Below are 15,711 nucleotides of genomic sequence, written 5' to 3'. Positions count from 1 at the left end.
ACTTTTCACCGTAGTATTACACTTTTTTTTTTGTCAAAAATAGAAAAGTTTTTAATTCTTGTAAATTTGTCATTTAACTCATTTTTGTTTTGATTATCGTGATTTTTTTTCCGACACGTAAACTTTAACACACATCTAATTAAAAAATCAAATTTTTTAAAGCAAACATCTCAATCACTTTTTTTTTAAAAAAAAAATTATTACTTTTTAGTCATAATTTCTATTGTCATTGGTATTTGGTAGCAATTATTTTAAACCCTAAATTCTAAATCATAAATTTTAAATTTATCTTTAATCCTCTAAAATGTATGTCTATAAAGATTAAAAAAAAGAGTAATTTTAATACTAAAAAGAAAAAAGTTAGTTAATGTTGACTAACATAAAAATTGGTTCTTATACATTTTCTTTATAAAAAACTAAAATAAAAACAATAAAATTTAGGTAAAAACTCACATGCAGTCGACTTCACATGAAGTTAATATCTGAGAGCTGTTAGATGATTTGACTAATTTGACTAAATTTTTACTCAGATATCAACTTCACATGAAGTCGACTTCACCTGAGTTTTCATCTAAAATTTAACTCTTGTACTATTCCTTGCTCATTAATATTAGACCATGTTGATGAAAGTTTTATGTTTTTTTATGGTGGAAACTTAGTTGCAGTCGACTTCACGTGAAGTTGATAGCTGAGAGTCGTTAGATGATTTGACTGGTTTGACTAAATTTTCATCTAACGGTTCTCAGCTATCAACTTCACGTGAAGCCGACTACACCTGAATTTTCACCTTTTTTTTTTTTCATAGCATTGCTATTGATGGAGAAAGACACTGCAGCCATAATTGGTCCACAATACTCAGTAATGGCACATGTAATCTCACACATTGCAAATGAGATGCAAGTTCCTCTCTTATCATTTGCAGCAACAGATCCTACACTCACTTCTCTCCAATTCCCATATTTTGTTAGAACAACACAGAGTGATCTTTATCAAATGTCTGCAGTGGCAGATATTATTGATCAATTCCAATGGAGAGATGTGATTGCAATCTTCATTGATGATGATCATGGAAGAAATGGTGTTGCTGCATTAGGTGATAAGCTTGCCGAAAAACGTTGCAAGATATCACACAAAGCAGCCCTTAAACCTGATGATAGCAATGTCAACAAGGAAGAAATCAACAGTGCATTAGTTAAAATTGCTTTAATGGAATCTAGGGTTATAGTTCTTCACATTTACCCTTCTTTTGGCCTTGAAGTTCTTCACATTGCACAATCATTAGGCATGATGGGAAGTGGTTATGTGTGGATAGTCACTGATTGGCTCACAACTGCTCTTGATTCTGATCCATCATTGGCTACAACTTCAATCATGAATGATATGCAGGGTGTTATCACCTTGAGAATGCACACACCAGATTCAAGAATCAAGAGCAATTTTGAGTCTAGGTGGCCCAAACTAGCTCATCAAAATAATGATGAGGGTCCTTTTGGATTGAACATCTTTGGTTTATATGCTTATGACACTGTTTGGACCTTAGCTTATGCACTTGATGCATTCTTTAGAAGTGGTGGAACTTTGAAATTTTCAAATGATTCAAGTCTAAACACTTTAAGGGGTGATGGTGATACCCTGCATCTTGATACTATGGGAATGTTTCTTAATGGTAGCATGTTGCTTCAGAAGATTCTAGAAGTTAATCGAACCGGTTTAACCGGTCCGATGATGTTTTCTCAAGATGGAAACCTAATGAATCCATCATATGAGATCATTAATGTGATTGGAACTGGGGTTAGGAGGATTGGATTTTGGTCTAATTCTTCTGGTCTTCACACTGGTGAACAAGTTCCAAACCATGGAAATTCAAGTGAATTAGGGCTTTATGGTGTGATATGGCCTGGCCAAACAACACAAACACCTAGAGGTTGGGTTTTTGCCAACAATGGAAAACAATTGAGAATTGGGGTGCCACTTAGGGTTAGCTACCATGAATTTGTGTCAAGAACTGAAGGCACTGATAAGTTTAGTGGTTATTGTATTGATGTGTTCACAGCTGCATTGGAATTGTTGCCTTATCCAGTCCCAAATAAGTTTATTCCATTTGGTGATGGTAAAACCAATCCATTGAATTCACTACTTCTTCAGAGGGTCACACTTGGTGTGAGTATCTATTATTATATCTAACTGAATTTTAGTATGCCTATATTTATAATTATTACGGTCTATAAGGTAGCGTTTGTTTTGGGTACTGAAACAGAGATTGGAAGACTGAGACTTAGTATCATGTTTGTTGATTCAGAGACTGATACTAAAATTTTTGTTTCTGTCTCTAAAATTTCAGTATTTCAGTATTTCCAAAAAGTAGGGATACATAGGACTAAAATTTTTAGAGATAAAAACTGAAACTTTAATAACATTTTATATCTAAAATACCTTCATTTCAATTGATTAATTCCAATTTTATCCTTTATACAAATTAAATTAGGATTTCATTCTTATTTCAATTTCTGTCTCCCACTTTGTACCAAACAGAATACTAAGATTTATTTCAATCTTTGTCTATTAGTTTCTGTCTCTCAGTTTCAGTTTTTTCGTCTCTGTCTCTCCACCAAATACTACCCAATAGTTATAAGATATTGTTAAAATTAAAGTAATCATCGTAACATCGTAGCATAAATATACTAAAATGACTCTTATATGCATTAACACATTTTTTTGTACACCTATTTTTAGTAATCACCTATAAAACGATTTTAAATAAAAATAGTTTTTTTTTTTTATAATTGAAAAATGTAAAAGTTGAAATAATTTTAAATTTTTAGTCATTTTATAAAAGAAAATATTGTTTTATTTATTATAGATTCTCATACTATATGATTATTGAAACCCTTGTTATGATATGTGTAGGAGTTTGATGCTGTGGTGGGGGACATTACCATTACCACAAACAGAACTAAGATTGTGGATTTCACACAACCATACATTGAATCCGGTTTAGTTGTTGTGGCACCAATAAGGAAGATGAAATCTAATGCTTGGGCCTTTCTAAGACCATTTACTCCAATGATGTGGCTTGTCACAGGAATGTTTTTCTTGGCTGTTGGGGCTGTTGTTTGGATTTTAGAACGTCGCTTGAATGATGATTTTAGAGGCACTCCTAGGAGACAATTTGTCACCATTATATGGTAATTTAATTATTAATTTATTGTGCCAGAACAAATAAAATTTAATTTTTTTCTAATCTAATAAAATTTGATTTAATGTGCTGAATAATAATAATAATAGTGTAAATTTCAACAAGTTTTTAACTTTTAGATTTATTTCTCTATGCAGGTTTAGCTTCTCAACCTTGTTCTTTGCACATAGTAAGTGGTTAAAATTTTATTTATCTAGTGGTATTGTTGTTCTTCTATATCTTATATTAGTTTAAATAGTATAACTCATTTAATTGGTTACTAGTGTCATAAATGATTTTAGAGTACACCTTTAATTTTATCTATGAATGAAATTATAGAGAACTATTTGAAGATATATATAATTATTTTGTATCTAAGATTTTGAAATAATTAGTTTCATATATAATATAGTATCATAATTTTTATAATAAAAAAAATTTAGAATTTAATTTAGAGTAAATGTCATTTCCGGTCCCTAACCATTTGTTCAATAGACTTTCCATCCCCTAAGAAATCTAAATACTCAAATCGGTCCCTATCTACTTTGATATATGTACGTTCCAGTCCCTATCTACTTTGAGTAAATGCCCTTTTCGGTCCCTAACCAGGGACTAGAACGTACATATATCAAAGTAGATAGAGACCGATTTGGGTGTTTAGATTTCTTAGGAGGTAGGAAGTCCATCGGACAAATGGTTAGGGACCGGAAAGAGCATTTACTCTTTAATTTATTATCTTATAAAATATTTTTTTGAGGAATGTTAGGGGGCTAGCAACTTTTGGGATTTATAGCTATCAAATAGCCATCAATGAGGTTTTTAATGGTGTGAGATTAGTGTGAAATTTCATCCAATGACTCACTCTTCTTTGCTGATTACATGCTGGCCAAAATTTGATAAAGTTGCTGGCCCCTAAACTTTTCCTATTTTTTTAACATAAAATATATAAAAAAATACCGAAATTTTTGTAATTTTATACAAATCAAAAAAATAAAAACTCTTACGATATAATTATTCATGTGTCTTCTTATCGGGTCTAAGTAACAAACATTTCTCATTTCTTTGTAGGAGAGAAAACTGTTAGCACACTTGGGCGATTAGTCTTAATCATATGGCTGTTTGTGGTTTTAATACTGAATTCAAGCTACATTGCAAGCCTAACATCAATCCTCACAGTGGAACAACTCTCTTCCCCAATTAAGGGGATTGAAAGCTTAGCAACAAGCAATGAAAGAATTGGTTACTTGAGAGGATCATTTGCTGAGAATTATCTAACAGATGAACTCAACATACATAGGTCAAGGCTTGTTCCTCTCAATGACCCTTCAGAATATGAGAAGGCATTGAAGGATGGAGCTGCTAATGGTGGTGTTGCTGCAATCATAGATGAACGTGCATACATGGAGTTGTTCCTAGCAACTAGGTGTGAATTTGGGATTGTTGGTCAAGAGTTTACCAAGATGGGATGGGGCTTTGTAAGTATATATTTTGAAATATGCTTCTTTTCTTTTTCTTTTTTTTATTTTAAAAATATATATATTAAAAAAAATCAATTTTAAAGGATGATATTTCACCAAGCACTACTAACACGTTTAGCGGCGGTTTGAAATCATCGCAAAAACGTTCCAAAACCGCCACTATTTGCAGTTGGTGGTGTGATGTATATATATTATATTTTTCCTCATATGTTTGTATTTTAATTTGATGATCACTTACACAAACATAAACATAATATTAATAATTTAATATGTTTGTAGTGCTGATTTTAATTTGTAAGGGAATGTAACTAATTTTTTTTAATCAACAATATTATTAAATGAAAAAAATTAATTGAGATCTTTTCTTATTCTATATACTACTCTACCATTTCTATTTTTATTTCTGTTGAAATTGAACTATCTAAGAGATCCCTAAATGAATAGTAGAGTGAAACTAATAGCTAAAGTAAATATCATATATTAAAAAATCAAATATAACAAATAGGTATTGACATAATCAGGGGCGGAGCCAGGTGGTAGGAAAGGGGCGATGGCCCCCCTAATTTTAATTTTTTACATATAAATTATATGTAAATTTCAGTTTAGCCCCTCCTTAAAATTTTATTTTAGTTTTAGTTTATTATATAAATACTTTTGGCCCTCCTCTAATATTTTATCTAGCTCCGCCCCTGGACATAATAATCTAAATATTTTAGCGATAATATTAGAGAGATAAAAAATACAGTCAAAACTTATTTTATTTAGTATTAATTAATTATTACAATAATTAATAAATATTAAATAAAGCAAGTTCGTTCTAGCTGTTTTTGGCTAATTTTTTTTGTTACTAAATATTTTTTATATTTTAGATATGGGTTATGTTAGGTAACTAATAACTTTTTTAAACAACATGAACAACCACCAATCAAATCAAAACACACTACACCTCCAAATTACCCACCTAAATTTTAATATTAGAATAACCATCCGCACACCTAGTGAAAATGAATATCCGATATATCCATTGTTTACATTGTTTAGTATTTTCATTGTATACCTATACTTTTCCTTTAGATATTTCTAAAAGAGGCACATTCTTTAAATATTTACAGGCCTTTCCAAGAGACTCTCCCTTAGCAATTGACATGTCAACAGCTATTCTAAAACTATCAGAGAATGGTGATCTTCAAAGGATTCATGACAAATGGCTAACAAGAAGTGCTTGTAGCTCAGAAGGTGCAAAGCAAGGCATAGATAGGCTTGAGACTAAGAGCTTTTGGGGTCTCTTCCTTCTTATTGGCATTGCATGCTTCATTGCTCTCCTTTGCCATGTTATTAGAATGACCTACCGTTTTAATAGGCATTATTCAAACAACACTACTAGTAATGACAACCTTGGAGGCTCTTCTTCTTCTTCTTCTTGTTCTTCTCGTATCAAATCTTTCTTTTCATTTGTCAATGGAAGAGAAGAGGAAGAAGAGATGGAAGATAAAAATGGGAAAAAGAGAAGGCGCAAAGATAATAGAGTGGTTCATGAAGTAGAGGTTTCACCATTGCATGAATCAAACGTTAGCATCCATGTTGAAAATGGTGCCTAATTAAGGCTTACAAGTATATATACAACTATAGTATTATGCAGCATTATTCAACACAGTTTGTATGATTGCAATGTAGATATCAATATTCACATATCAATATATCATACAAAGTTGTTCCATTGAGCATTTCCTTACATACCCTGATATACTATTGTTCTTCCAGAAGGGTTGCATTTCATCTACACACATTTACATTCAAAGTTCACCAAAAAAACAAAGGTTTTCCATTTTTCCTTGCATACAAAGCAAGTCCTATATCTCTAGCAAAATATAACTGCATTTTCTAGTTCACCAAAATGTACAGCCTGCAACATATAGTCTCTCAAAAAAGGTGGAGAAAAGCATTCTTAACAACACTTCATGCTTCTTCAGCTACTTTGGTGCTGGATACTCTGAAATGTCTAGTTCCCCAGGTGTCATCTTTATTGAGGTAATATGATTCGAGACAAACAGAAACCCATGGCGGATGTCTCTTATCACTGGTAGCACCACCTTCAGTTACTCCAAGCAATTTGTTTAGCTTCTTGCTCAAACTATCCGTGTCCGGATAGCCACCAAAAAGAGTCTCCTGCCATGTATCAAGATAACAAAAAAGGGAAAAGGAAAAGGACCAGACACATAAATATGGAAAACAAAATAAGATATTAAAAGTGATAAAGCAAAACTCAAGTTAGAAACAATAACTTTAGCTCATTATCATAAAACAATTAACAAGAAGCCTAAATCTATGAACATTAGATAAAATTTGTGCAAACCCCATCCTTGGCAAAAACATAGGCATGAATTCTAGCTGTTGCATCCTCTAGGGTCAACTGCATTCTGTATATCCCGGCAGGAGAGCGGAGCATTTCAGGTTGGCAAGGCAACGCTGCAACCACTCGAACTACACACTTGAACTTGGCAGTCACCTACAATACATTAATTCAATAAGCAGAAAAGCATCAGTAATCTGTGCATGTATGACGTGTATATGGAGGGAGAGTAACTGAGTTGAAACTAAGAGCATGGTCACAACAACGAAAAGACCATATAACACCTGATTATTCGTGAGGGCTTCCATCAGAGTAACATGCGGCGCACAATGACAATCAACCGTTACAACTGTATTGATCAAGAACGATTGTTATTCCACTTTAAAAAATATATATATAAGATAAAAATTCTCATAATTTCTGCCAATCATAACTTTAATATGAAAAATTATAAGTTAAGGAAATAGACCTTAGTGAGACAAATGAAATACCTGTCACAGTTGAAGGTACAGGGACACACCCCAAATAATTTATTTCAAATCTCCGAGATATCCGCTCGTCAGAGAACCTACTTCAAGGCAAACAAAAAGAATACATAGATAAGCTCAAGTTTGCCAACCATATATATCCAAACCATGTAAATGTTTGAACTAATTTGTCTACCACCTTTTGCGTGTTAAAATGAGATTATCTTCAGCTGGAGTGTATCGAAACTTTGTAAAAGGGGTAAAAAGACCACGCCATAGTCCTGCATGCACTTCAAGGCGCATATTGACCAACTTAATCCATTTAAGTTTAACATTGTCTAGAAGGTGAAAATGACTCTTGTCAATGCTTCCATCAAAGGTTATCCTCAATATGGACCCAACAGTTAAATAGAGACAACAAAATTTCTTTAACACACCAACATAGTAACATAAAACATTTTTTACAATCATATAAACTAGTCGAAAAATCACCTCTAGCGCAATGGATATATACAATTGAAAACTAAGCCCTTACTAGCAAAGGATCAATATATGTTCTCTATCATTATAAGTACAAATGGCAGAGATGTTCAAATAAAAGCAAGCTTGTATTTCAACTCACTTTGAACGTATGGTGTTTGGTGGGGCATTAGTACCATCCCAGACATAGATAAACCATTCATCTTTGGCAACCTCACCGAAATGAAGTATCTTAAGATACAACGAAAAGCATGAAGTAGAATTAGTGCTTTTGAGTAGAAACAATAAAAAGTACGGGTATAGAAATCTCTCGTGCAACATAGTGACTAAAATCCAACCCAACTACCTTGCATGCCAAATTCACGTGATCCCCTTCCTTGATTTCTTTAAACAAACGAAATTCGTGTCTGCCTACACAGCATATCAAAAACCTTGAATTCACACATCAAAATTTAGCAAAGTATAAAGCTAGATTATGAAGTCATGAATAAAACTTAATGGATGTATGCAAGTCTGTACTGAGTAATACAGGATGCAACACCAAAGTACCATCATTTGGCTGAAAGTTGACCCGCCATTTTCTAAGTTCGTGTATGCATATTCCGTCCGCATTTGTACGCTGATACTTAGAAGAAACTTGATAAGGAACAAGATCATCACTATCTTTCCCTTGATATAAGGCAAAAGAGGAAAATGCTTTACTGTAAACGAGATTATATTCCCCATCAAACGTTCTTACCTACAAAAGATAAAACAGTGAATATTTAAAGAATACAAGATGTAATTTTGTCTATACAAAAGAAATTTCACTTCTATTCAATAAGAGTAGCAATTAGCAAATGAACATACAGTTTATGTCAATGTAATTTCAACTTTACAACACAAGGTCACTAATCAATATCTATGTAAACTCGTGAAATACATTAACTTCAACATGTGAATGCAAGAGGTTAATATGAAAGCATACCGAAACATTACAAAGGTGAATCACATCTCCGGCTTCAGCAACATGGGGAAGCTTATCAGCAGTCAGAGCAAAAAGATTAACAGCCATACCGGTTTCATGATGTGATTGATCAACTATTCTTAAGACACAGCAGTAATCTGCAGAAATTTGTTATGAACACCATGAGCAGCAGCATTCGCAGATTATATATTTCAAGGTCATCAAAGTTGGTCAAACTCAAACATTTCACACACACACACAAGTGAAACCAGCTCAAAAAACACCTTCAGAGAAACACTCATCAAGCTACTACCAGTGGAAGCACATGGCAGCTGTAAGCCCGGCCTTTTTATCATCATCGCCGGTTCTCAAGTTAAATGTTTCTTTTTTATAAAATAAAAGTAAAGAATAGAAGAAACCCATGAATTTGAAAGAGGAAAGATGCAAACTTTGCAACGAGAAATGAAGATACATACCAGTGCCTCTCGTAGTTATTATTTGTGTGGTACAATACAAAACATATATTAATAAAATTTGATAAGATTTTGAAAAAAAAAAAAGGTTAATAACAATTGGCGAATAATTGACAAAAGAAGATACTATTTTATTTTAAGTATATATTCATTTTAGTCTTTAACTAAAATTAATTATTCGATTGGTTTTTAACAATTAATTTCGTCAGTCACTTAGGTCTTTGGCTCCGTCAACTTTAACGGAAGACAAAATGATCCCTGACAACTCTAACATGGGACAAAATAATCTCTGACAACTCTAACAAGGGACAAAATGATTCATGATCCCTTTATTCGAAAACGACACTATTCTTTCCCAATTTTTATCATATCTCGATAACCCTAACATTCATACTCTTCTTCTTCACCTTCGCAGTCTTCTTTTACATCTTTTTCTTCCTCCTCTTTAGTTCCAAGATTAAGCCATGGTGTCATTGGTGTTAAACCCCAAAGTAGTTTCTGAGATTCATGATTTGCACCAATTTAATCCTGACTTACCAATTGCATCATTTATGTTCCCGATTTTGCTAACAATAAAAATGCAGCTGCAAGTCCTGGAATAAAATCATTTCCAATTTGAATGTGAAACTACTCCCCCTTTCAAAATGTGTAGCGCGCTCTCTTTTATTTACTCTTCTTGTTAACAATAAAAATGCAGCTGCAAGTCCTGGAATAAAATCATTTCCAATTTGAATTTGAATCAAAATCCCGCCCATTGCTTCTTTATTTGAGAACTGGCAGGTGTCTAACTTTAAGAGCAAATACTTGTCAATTACACACAGCTCCACGTGTCGAGCATAGAACGCTCTACTTGTTGCTCACAGACCACTCTACTACTCTCCTATTATATATTAATAGATAATAGATTTGAATTTGAAACTACTCCCCTTTCAAAACTTGCAGCGCGCTCTCTTTTATCTTCTCTTCTTGTTAACAATAAAAATGCAGTTGCAAGTCCTGAAATAAAATCATTTTTAATTTGAATTTGAATCAAAATATCGCCCAATTGCTTCTTTATTTGAGAACTGCCAGGTGTCCAACTTTAAGAGCAAATACTTGTCAATCACACACAGCTCCACGTGTCGGGCATAGAACGCTCCATTTGTCGCTCACAGACCACTCTACTACTCTCCTATTATATATTAATATTTTTGAATTTGAAACTACTCCCCCTTTCAAAACTTGCAGTGCACTCTTTTTTATCTTCTCTTTTTATTAACAATAAAAATGCAGCTGCAAGTCTTGGAATAAAATCATTTTCAATTTGAATTTGAATTAAAATCTCGCCGAATTGCTTCTTTATTTGAGAACTGCTAGGTGTCCAACTTTAAGGGCAAATACTTGTCAATCACACACAGTTCTACGTATCAGACATAAAACACTCCACTTGTCGCTCATAGACCACTCTACTACTCTCCTATTATATATTAGTAGATTTGTTTTAGATGTGAGCTGTGATTATTGACTTTAGCAAATTCATTTCGTTAAAAGCATAATAATAGCTAAAAGGTTGTTGAAGGGTTAAATGATTTAGTGTTTATTATTTCTCTATTTTTTAATGAAAGTATAGCTTATGACTATTTAATGTTGATTAAGATACAATTTTCAGACACAAACTTGACTACTAAGGTTAATTAAGTACGTACATGAATTTAAATGTGGTTTAAAAAGAAGTAAAATTAATTTACATATTATTTAATCAATCTATAAATAATATTTTACAATTTGACTAATCTTTACTTTAAGAGACTTCTCAAAACATCTACAGCTTGACACACACGATAACTTGATTTAATTATAATTACTAACATACAAGCATAAATTTAACCTAAAAGGAACAATAAGTGAAGCACTTTAGTTTACATAGATGCCAGAGCAAATGCACAATGGCTCAGTCTCTACTCTCAAGCTGGCGATTTGTATTCAATATATTAATGAATTGGGCTGGAAATGAACCCCTGTATGCCTCAGAGACAGCACTTGCAGTTTCTGATAGATCCCTATTCATCTCTGAAATTTTAGAGTCCACGTATTCTTTATACTTTGAGACTGAATCAACCAACTTCAGGAGCTCACGAGCACGCATTTGTATTTTTTGTTCACTTTGCTTAATTGCTTCCTGCAAATTCAATTGGGTAGCCTGAAAAAGAAACCAGTACCAATGCAATCATGTTACACAAGAACTACGCCAGAAACATAGCTTATCTCTCAAGATTGATTGAGTCCTAAATACAATGAAGAGAATGACGCCTGAGACATGTTCAAGTCTTCACAAATTCAATTAGGTAGCGTTTGGAAACAAGGACTGAGATTGGGACTAAAATGTCAGTTCTGGAACACAAAATTTCAGTCCCTTTAATACATCTAGAAAGTGGGACATAGGAAACTGAAATTTTTTTAGATTAGAGATTGAAATTTTAATAATATTTATTTTTAAAATAACCTTCATTCAACTTTTTAAATTCCAAATCTAACCCCACTTTTCCTTTTCTAACAAGACATTGAGACATAACTCAATCTTGCACATTTTATACTAAATACAATTCAAAGACTGAATTTAGTCGCAATCTCCCAATCTCTGTCTCTCGATCTCCGTCTCAATCTCTCTTCCAAACGTAGCTTACTTACTAAAGAATTAACAAACATGGAATTACCTTTAGAACCTCAGCTGCCTCTCTTTCCATAATGTCCAGGTCATGACTTGCTACGTGGACATCCTCCAACATTTGCTTTGCTTCAGCTGAACATCTATTTACATAATCTTGTGTTTCATTCTTTATCATTTTTAGTTCAGCTTCTATCTGGTGGATAATGTAACACACAGCAGAAGAACAAAAGTCAGGCAACGATTTTCACAGGGTAGATGATTTCTGCTTCCAATACGCATCTAAATGATTCTGACAAAGTGCAAAAAGATTGCAAGAAAATATAGAGAAACTAAATCAACAGTAGATGCAAAGCATAAATTTAGTTTGTGACTAATACACTGAAGTTAAGAGTAAATATGGCAGCTAAAAGATGGATTAAAAAAAAAAACAAATATTTTGAACAGCTGAATCATCATCTGCAATTACTGCAGACATGATTATAATGCAAGTACGATTGATTGATGTCATTCCACCTGGAGAAAATCCAAAGAAACCTGGAAGTCCCCATAATGTTCGGCTATATTCAATTGCTTCGATGAGGTATGGAGACAATTTTGATGGCAAAACCGCCAGCTTGTGTGTGCGCCGTGCTGTTTATTATGATCCTGACACTGCAAAGGAAGATCCTTCTAAGCAAGGTGTTTGCAGCAACTTTTTGTGCAACTCCAAGCCTGGAGACAAAATTAAGATCACAGGGCCCTCTGGGAAGATCATTCTTTTGCCTGAGGATGATCCAAATGCGACACACATAATGATTGCCAACGGCACTGGTGTTGTTCCATTTAGGGGCTATCTACGTCGAATGTTTATGGAGTCAGTTCCTAAATTTAAGTTTGGTGGACTAGCCTGGCTCTTCCTCGGTGTTGCCAATACCGATAGTATTCTGTATGATGACGAATTCACCAAATACCTTAAGGACTATCCAGACAACTTCCGCTATGACAAGGCTCTCAACAGGGAGCAGAAGAACAGGAGCGGAGGCAAGATGTATGTTCAGGATAAGATCGAGGAATATAGTGATGAGATCTTCAAACTTCTCGACAACGGGGCTCACATTTATTTCTGTGGTCTAAAGGGGATGATGCCTGGAATCCAAGATACACTGAAGAAGGTTGCAGAGCAAAGAGGAGAAAATTGGGAAGAAAAGCTTTCACAACTTAAGAAGAACAAAACAATGGAATGTTGAAGTCTACTGATAATTCTGCATTGCAGAATAAACACATGCTTGCATTTATTTACCTTAAGTCTGAGTTAGGTGTTTTAATTAAGGGTTGTTTTTGTTTTAATTAATAATATTCATTAGACAGCTTGAGTAAGCTGTACATTGTTTCCTTGATGAATACAAAATTGAAGAACCAAGTAAAGGTGGTGGTAGAGACATATTTTGACCATTTTGCAATAAAGATGCATTATAGTTAATTAATATGATGTTCAAGCATATTAAAAAAAAAAACAGAAAAACAACAAAACCATAAAGACAACTCAAGTATGATAAGTCATTGCTGTAGAAACATAGGTAAAATGTATAAGCTACAGTAAAGACCCTGGACCAACTCCTACATTCCAAAAGCAGTGTAGCATGCTGCCACCATCACTTAAATTAATTTACACCCATTCAATATTGCATTTTGTTAATAGTAAAACTTTCCAGTAGAAGAACATCAAGTTCACAATTATCTTGGCTAATCTACGCAGATGAAAATCAAAATCTCCCTCTAGAAGGTTGAAACTTAAAGTGACAGCATAGTAGACACTGGTATCTGTGACAGGCTAAAAGTATAGAATCAACATTAATAACATTCTGAGCATGATGATGCACTTACTTTATCAATCTGTGACTGCACTGTTGCAACATTATTTCTTTTTTCCTCAAGCCTAGAAGCATTTTCATTGGACATTTGCTGATAGGAAATTAACTCTTCCCATCTCCCCATAGAAATCTTCTTAATGTCCTCAGTGTACGAGTTAAGTGCAGGCTTCAGACTCAATTTATGGTCAAAACCCATAATCTCAGCAGGCGTAGTTCCCTTGGCATTCAACTGATACTGAATATCATCACTGATCTTCAACCTAGAAACACCAGCAAGAAGGATTAGATGCGCAGACTTGACTGTAAAGATAGACAACAAACACACCATCTATCTGATACAAACAAGATCAATAGAATTTGCTTCATTTTAACTAAACAGTCAATAATCTATGGATATGATTAATGGAGCACAATTCAACCTCCTCAGCTCTTGGTTGCAATCCAAAGCAAGCACCTCAAGGTCCTTGAACTTGTGAGAAAGACTATTCTCCAGTTCCCGGGACTTGTCCTCCCAAACATTCCTGGCAAGCTCGCCCTCCTCGATCCCCCTCTCCAAAGCCTGCAACTCCCTCTTCATCCTCTCCACATCCCTCGCATTCACAGGCTGCGCCTCCACCGTCCTCCTCAGCTCCTTGTTCTCCTCGCAAACCCTATGGTTCTCCCGCTCCTTTGCCTCCAGAACCTTCTCCTTTTCTGCTAGCACCTTCACCATCTCCTCAATCATCCTCCCAACATCCTCAATCAGAAGACTAAACTTCTTCACATCCTCCTCTAGCATGCCCTTGTAATAAAAACAAATAACAATTGAGGAATCAAACCAAACTGAATTCAAAATAGATGAAGTCAAAGTCATCTAACTACCTTAGTCTTCTCCAACTCGTCCTTCTTTACGGGATGCAACCTCAGCTTCTCCAAGTCGTCCCTCAAACTCTTGAGCTCATTGTTGGCAGCCTCGAGCTTCTCCTCGGCGAGGACCTTCTGGTGGTTGAGCTTGTCCATGATGTCGAGTTCGAGTTCTTCAACCACATCATCATGGCCGTTAATGTAGTTAAGATAGGAATTGAGGGTGTACTGGTGGACAAGGTTGACCTGGACGAGGGACAAGACTGTATTGGAGGTGGATTCGGAGATGTGAAAGCCGAAGGAGGCGATCTGAATGAGCCAGTGAATGAGTGCGAGCAAGTGATGCCAATGGTGAGGGTCGGGGGATTTGAGGGTGGATTTGTGGATCGTGAAAGGGTAATTGAGGCGCTTCAGGAGAGGAGGAAGATCCTCTTCGAGCTTCGACACAGGGTACTCGATCTCTCTCAGAAGCAATTTTAGGGTATCGAGGATGTCGTTGGAAGGTGGGGTTCCGCTGGATTTGAAGATGATGAGACAGTTCCGCGTCTTCAGAAACTTGTTGAGGGCGGAAATCACCGATTTCTGCAAGCGGCGCTCCTTGTAGTCCTCGATCTTCGTGCACCCCGCGCCGCCGGAGGAAGAACGGCGGCTGCTCGCCAAACTGGCGTTGGAGTCACGGGGGAACTGATGGCGCTGATGGGAATCCGGCGGAATGAATGAGTCCCTGGGTTGTCGGCGGTGTCCGGCGCCGAATCTCATATCTGCTGTTAACCGTGATTCGAATTGGAGTACAGTTCAATTTTGAAAAGAAATCAGTTACTTTTCTCAAATTTCTGGTGGAGTTCCCGCTCAAAGTGGCCCTCATATTATGTTTCCTGGAGAGGAAGGTGTACATGGGCCACTCAGAGTTTTTTTTTTTTTTTTACCAAAGATAGGAGACTCTAACCCGCAACCTCTTAATTGAGTATGGAGAGACTATGCCATTTGAGTTATTACTCATTG

General features: G+C 35.0%; 3 protein-coding genes and 1 pseudogene across 3 annotated transcripts in view; 2 read left to right on the top strand and 2 right to left on the bottom strand.

Moving 5' to 3' along the window:
- LOC107622669 (glutamate receptor 3.6-like) overlaps positions 1-6,833 on the top strand; it is a 7,798-nt gene extending 965 nt beyond the window's left edge. Inside the window, exons 2-6 of the mRNA XM_016324652.2 lie at positions 806-2,160; positions 2,908-3,185; positions 3,334-3,365; positions 4,244-4,650; positions 5,766-6,833. Of these exons, the coding sequence (XP_016180138.1) occupies positions 806-2,160; positions 2,908-3,185; positions 3,334-3,365; positions 4,244-4,650; positions 5,766-6,251 (2,558 nt within the window). The 3' untranslated portion in view covers positions 6,252-6,833. The remainder of the gene's footprint in view (positions 1-805; positions 2,161-2,907; positions 3,186-3,333; positions 3,366-4,243; positions 4,651-5,765) is intronic.
- LOC107619871 (protection of telomeres protein 1b) lies at positions 6,610-9,388 on the bottom strand (the record flags this gene model as incomplete). The annotated part of the gene is given in 10 exon segments (XM_021113648.1): positions 6,610-6,915; positions 6,992-7,159; positions 7,288-7,352; positions 7,495-7,571; positions 7,670-8,000; positions 8,091-8,181; positions 8,297-8,361; positions 8,500-8,689; positions 8,918-9,054; positions 9,373-9,388. Coding segments are annotated over 10 exon segments (1,446 nt in total), but the record flags the coding sequence as incomplete, so codon positions are not given.
- Positions 11,138-15,534, bottom strand: LOC107622670 (probable kinetochore protein ndc80). The gene is made up of 5 exons (XM_016324653.2): positions 14,728-15,534; positions 14,286-14,647; positions 13,880-14,126; positions 12,063-12,209; positions 11,138-11,548 (listed from the first exon to the last, which is right to left on the bottom strand). Exons 1-5 carry the CDS (start codon positions 15,466-15,468, stop codon positions 11,300-11,302), a joined length of 1,746 nt encoding a protein of 581 aa, XP_016180139.1. The 5' UTR covers positions 15,469-15,534; the 3' UTR covers positions 11,138-11,299.
- On the top strand, positions 12,354-13,494 carry LOC107622671 (annotated as a pseudogene).

The sequence above is a fragment of the Arachis ipaensis genome, chromosome B10 (assembly GCF_000816755.2).
Source record: "Arachis ipaensis cultivar K30076 chromosome B10, Araip1.1, whole genome shotgun sequence".
NCBI lineage: Eukaryota > Viridiplantae > Streptophyta > Magnoliopsida > Fabales > Fabaceae > Arachis > Arachis ipaensis.
Note: the sequence above shows the minus strand (reverse complement) of the source record. Positions and strands in the feature narration are given on the sequence as shown.